The sequence below is a fragment of the Ahaetulla prasina genome, chromosome 1 (assembly GCF_028640845.1).
Source record: "Ahaetulla prasina isolate Xishuangbanna chromosome 1, ASM2864084v1, whole genome shotgun sequence".
Taxonomy (NCBI): Eukaryota; Metazoa; Chordata; class Lepidosauria; order Squamata; family Colubridae; genus Ahaetulla; species Ahaetulla prasina.
In genome coordinates this window covers 43,217,953-43,223,952 of record NC_080539.1, presented here as the reverse complement: position 1 = coordinate 43,223,952, position 6,000 = coordinate 43,217,953, and the positions used below count along the sequence as shown (strand labels likewise).

The 6,000-nt window shown below is 35.2% G+C and overlaps 1 protein-coding gene across 3 annotated transcripts in view; it reads right to left on the bottom strand.

Moving 5' to 3' along the window:
- NRXN1 (neurexin 1) overlaps positions 1–6,000 on the bottom strand; it is a 1,023,581-nt gene that overhangs the window by 703,580 nt on the left and 314,001 nt on the right. For all 3 annotated transcript variants that reach the window (XM_058164969.1, XM_058164968.1, XM_058164970.1), the window contains exon 4: positions 1,804–2,105. In XM_058164969.1, coding sequence (XP_058020952.1) covers positions 1,804–2,105 — 302 coding nt within the window. The remainder of the gene's footprint in view (positions 1–1,803; positions 2,106–6,000) is intronic.

Below are 6,000 nucleotides of genomic sequence, written 5' to 3'. Positions count from 1 at the left end.
ATTTTGACTTTTTTGACCACTTCACGGACTCCCCTGATCCTGACACACAACAATGAGTAGAATGGATTTCTGCATCTGACTGTCTGATCATGCACCTGCCAGAACAATCTGTACCTGATCCCTTTCACTCTCTTTGTATATAATTTTTAAAGAGCTTCATTGTTTCAACACTTTTGGATGAGCAAAGGCAAATCTAGAAAGTGCAGTCTAATTCAATGTCTACTTTTTAAAAATTAGTTGTTCTATATTCATATTCTTTTAATTACTATTTCTATGATTAAGCCTGTATTTATTTTATATATAGACATGAAAATTATAATTCTTATCCTCACAACAAACCTGAACCATCTTTATCCTGCATATTTCAATGAAATAGGAGAAAGAAAGCATGACTTCTACTATAACTCCTGTTTAATATTTTAAAAGGATTTGTGTGTGTGAGAGAGCTGGAGTGAAAACTTTTATATTCATAACTTAAACATATTTATTTATTTCTGTTATTTCTTTACTACTTCTATACACTCTAAACTCTGTCTCACAGCTTTTTGGTAACATTGGAAGTACCACTAACAATATCCCAGATGGAATCCTTCTTGTCTCCTTCTCGGTATTTTCTGTGCTCATCAGAAAGCTTGTAAAAATGTCTATCACATGTTTCTTCTAATAAGATGTTTAGCATCTTGCACAGAGGTTATCCTTAGAAACATTTTACACAGCTTTTCAATTGTATAGAAGAAGGCTCAGAGCTGGCTACAACCTCACTGGTGGACCTGTACATAAAAGAGATGTCTACATTGGGTTAAAAATCAGCAAACTGTCCAGAGCCAGCAGAAGCTTCCTGGTAAGTGGTAGTAACTGGTCTTTCAGAGTCAAATCCCACACAGAGTTAAGTGTGATATATTGTTACCACAATGAAGAATTAAAAGGTTTACATTTAGGCTTTACTGTCTGTATCCCATTTCAGCCATAGATTCACAAGATATTAGAGTCTCGCTATTAATGTAGTTCCCTCTCACTAAGCTTGGTTTTATAGAAAAGCAAAGGTTTGTTCTGAAAGCAAGTATTACCACTAAAATATCACAATCTTTTTTAACTTGACAATCAAAGCAAAATTGTTCACAACTATTTGAATGAAATAGAATAGAATGAACTATTTAGGATATGATCCTACCACCATTTTTGCATGGATAACTCTCATCAATTTCATTGGAATTCTTGCAGTAACTTATATACAGAAGTGCAACCTAAGGATATAAATGCTATGCATAAGTTCATTGGCAGGATATGTTTCTTTGAGGAAATTCTCTGTTATAAATGTATTTTTAGGTATTTATTCATCTTTATAATCAGTTTTCGATTTCTTAAAATATAGTTGAGGGACCCAATAGACAAAAGGAAAAACAAAGAAACATTCAGCTTTGTTTCAGCAATAGAAAGTAGGAGCTTCTGGAAAATTACAAGTATGAAATAATAGCCTGGGAAAGAATTGATTAGCTAGGTGTCTAGTCTTCTTGATAAAAATGATCTACTCTTCCCAGTCCACCTGCCTCTCACACATAAACAACTTTAAGCATCTGGCTGTGTTTGCATAATTGTTCAAAGCAATCCTGGTTAAAAATTACTTTCTAGGTGTGCCTGTGCTCATGTATAAAAAGAATTATACATCTCTACATAACATGGTAAACCTTAGGGTTCAGAGGTCTGTTAAACACTCAGCTGCATGTTATTCTAACTGCAAGATCACCAAACACTTAGCTGTAGCAGAAGCAAAGTCAGTTATTGCTGTAACCATTGTACTGTTACCTGACGCAGATTCCTGGTTACTTTCACATCATGCCAGGCATTGTCATTAAATTTCCCATTCACAGGTTCCACCAGTGCTTCAAAGGCCCCTGAGCCCAAATTAATAACTAAGGAGACAGCTCCATTTTTCAGGGCAAGGTTGACATAATCAGCTGATTTCCCAGTATGAAGCATTAGTCCATTCCTCTGTAGAGTTTTAAAGGACAGAGTTATTTCATCGCTGCTGCTTTGGATAGGATTCTGGGAGAGGTCATAGCAGAAATACTCTGATCCTTTGAATGTTGCAATATATTCTTCTTTTCCTAAATAAACAAGAAAAGAGAAAATCTTTGTAATTAATTGATTCTTGCATATACAAGATTTAAAAAATGCAACAATCACATAAATTAAACTTTATTTTCCTAATGCAAGAATCATAAGAATTCTTGTATTCAGTAAGGTTATTCCTTATTGAAATAAAAATTAACAATTACTTAATTCTTTCATTGACGACCCTTGGTTAAAGACAACTTGTATATAAGCTTTAAAATAAATTATGGATACTTCAGTAAAGGCCTGCAGGCCAATTTACTTCACGTTTGGTGAAATTGCAGTGTTATTGTTATTACTGTACGTTGTCCTTATTGCTATACATATTTATGTGTTGTTAAGACATTTTGAAACACTCTGCATCTTCAAATTAAGGGATAAACAATTCAAGTACAAATTATACACATAGACATTTGGGTGAAGTGAGATCTCAAATGGTTATTAAAAACAAGTAGTAATGGGTGGAAGAAAGGATAACAAAGAATGTATGGCACAACACACAGAGCATCCGTGCATGACTTGGCACATCACTCATCTGAAAGACCATCTGAAAATAAAATTATATCTCTAGACAAGAGTTCTCTGTTCTTTATATATATGGAGCTAAAGAGAAGCTGGAGAAATCCTCATGGCTCTCTGGGGATAAAATGATCAAATAGATCATCACCGTGACTCTACTTCAGACCTTAGATCCCAGAGATGTAGATAGCAATTTGCCACAGTTGATGGTACAGTGCCATCTAGCAGCATTGTAACTGTTAGGTGCAAATAATCAGATTTGCACATGATTTCAAATAGTTATTTTATTATTCATGCCTATAACACAGGAATCTTCTCAGACTGGAGGTTTGAACCTAGGCCAGACTAGATGAGGTTCAACAGGATTGAAAGGGGGAATAGACTTTGCCTTCTTATACCTATGTAGAGATTCCAGACTAATTCCCCATATGATTTTTCTGCCTAGCTCGCACAGTCGCTTGTCCAACAGTAATAATCATTATGGAGTCATCCATGTTTTGGATCAAGCCTTAGCAGCTGGTCAGCAGTGGGTGAAACCGGAGTATCTAATAAGCTGTTGACCTGAACTATTGCCAAAATATATTCCATTGGACTCCCTTGGGAGAGGTGGCAAGAAGAGCACACACAAACACACACACACACTCCCCCTCTCTCCCTCCCTCCCTCACTTGTGTAGCCAAGGAGTTTATATTTTTATAGAGGAAAGTTGGTATGTTCATTGTAAGATAGAAATTAGAAAATAGCTCCCATTTCTAAAAGATTGTTCTATTATTCATTGTCCATTTACTGAAAGTCTATCATTAATTCTGAGATATGACAATATCTATTTCTTTTCATATTAATTTTCTTCATGTATATCTCTTTCTAGTAAAATATTGCAAGGAAAAAGTAACAATTATGACTGCACTAATTCCAATCATCCAAAACATTGGAGCCAAATCTTGGCTGAGATTTTTTTTCTCATTATTCAGTAAAAGAGGATAAAATAAAATGAACTGAAATATTCTGCCAAAGTACCCCTATAATTTTCACACATATATAAAATCTCCAAAAAAAAAAAAACCAATAGAAAGCATTTGTAGGGTTTGTCTTTAGAAAAAATGCCGGCAAATCACCAGGCAAAATGAGGGCTAATATAACTACTTTGACATAAATTCATGAGGGTTGAGGATGTTAATCATTATTAATTCTGGTAGATCCATAATTTGAGCTTCAAAAATAACAATGACTCTAAAAATTAAAGAATATGAGCAACAGATAATAATCTATATATATAAAAGTGAAAACCACTAATGCCGTAATCATGAAATCTCCAGAACCCTAAAGCTTACAAACTTAAAATTTGCCACATATGTTCCTCTTGGCTTCTAGGTGCTCGCTAAGAAAGGATTTTTCGAAATGACCATCAGAGCATTAGTATTTCCTATATTATTATTAACACTCTCTGATGCTAAGAAATTCTACTCCCACTCCCCACCTGAAATCTGTTCCAAATTCAAAACACAAGCTGAGGAGAGGAGTTTCACTTTTAGTTTTATTTTCACAGCAGCAAGCAGCTTTGCTACATTTTTTGCTATCTTTTTTTTTTGCTACATAGCTATCTTTCATAAAAAGTCACTGAATCTAAAAAATGTTCAAGTTGCACATAAACTTGCTATCCCTGAAACTATTGTATGCGACCTGTCCCTTAACACCACACTTCGATTCTTACTATGCTACAGAGCCCCTGACTATGACATCGCACATGCGAACATGTCAACCTCACTACTAACTTGGGCTACCTGTTGCCCATATCCTCTCATCTTCCTGGGTAACCTCAATCTACCTCATATTAACTGGATAACAAACGAATGTACAACTGAACCTATCCATACTACCCTATACAACGCTGTCACAAATAACAATACAAGAATCAACAACTGCCTTGACCTCATCTTCTGCAACAACACAAACTCAATTTATGGACTACAAATAAAAGAACCCTTTTCCAACAGTGACCACAGCATGATAGACTTTTGTCTCAATATACGCCCTTACAAAAATCGTCACAATAATAGTATTCCAAACTACAATTTCAAAAAAGCCAACTATGACCTTATAAACACCTACCTCTCATTTCTTGACTGGCAAAATCTATTCTCATTCTGTATCACTGCTGAAGACCACTACAGAGTTTTCCTACTTGAAATCAATAGAGTCATTAAACTCTACGTACCACAAACTACCACAAAAATCAAGAAAAACAAATTACCCATATCAATAAAAAAGCTTCAATTCAAAAAGGGACATGTAGCAAATTTCAAAAACCGATACAGAGATATATGCAACCAAATAAAAATTGAATGCACCAATTACCACACCAAGCAAGAAGAAGACCTACTGCGCACAAATTCCAGTCGTGCTTTTTATAATTTTGTGAACAACAAACTTAATGACTCGAGATCTATTCCACCACTAAAAGAATCTAACGGCAAAGAAAATAATGATGAAACAGTTAAAGCAAACCTCTTTAACATATTCTTTGGCTCAGTCTTTGTTAACAGTAATGGCTCATACCCGACATTCCCCAACCACACCAACAACGACCTAACACATATAGATTTCACTGAAGAAAATGTTGAAAAAGCTCTTCGCAAACTGAAACCATCCTTATCTATAGGACCTGATGGACTATGTGCATACTTCTTAAAAAAGCTTTCCACTAATATAGCAGAATCCCTAAGCATAATCTTTGGAAAAGCCTTCACGACCAGTTCCCTTCCCAAACTTTGGTCACTAGCCACGGTCATCCCAGTCTTCAAAAAAGGAGTCCCCAGCTTAGTTGAAAATTACAGACCAATCTCTCTATGCTGTGTCACCTGTAAAGTTATGGAATCTATCATCAACCAATCCATTGTCCTCTACCTAGAAACAAACAGTCTACTCTCTAATAAACAATTTGGTTTCAGAAAAAAATTATCATGCAACTTACAACTTCTTCACTGCAAAAACATATGAACTAAAAATCTTGATCAAGGCAAAACAATAGATACAATTTATATAGACTTCTGTAAAGCTTTTGATTCAGTAGTACATGATAAACTTCTCCTAAAATTAAAATCTTATGGCATCTCCAGACCCCTGCACAATTGGATATCAGTGTTCCTGTCAAACAGACAACAAGTGGTCAAAATAGGCAGTGCCCTATCAAATCCTGTTCCTGTCAATAGTGGAGTTCCCCAAGGCAGTGTTCTTGGACCAACACTCTTCATATTATACATTAATGATCTCTGTGACCATATTAAAAGTAATTGTGTTCTTTTCGCTGATGATGTCAAACTATTTAACGCTACCAACAATAAAGCTGCCCTTCAAAAAGACCTTGACTTT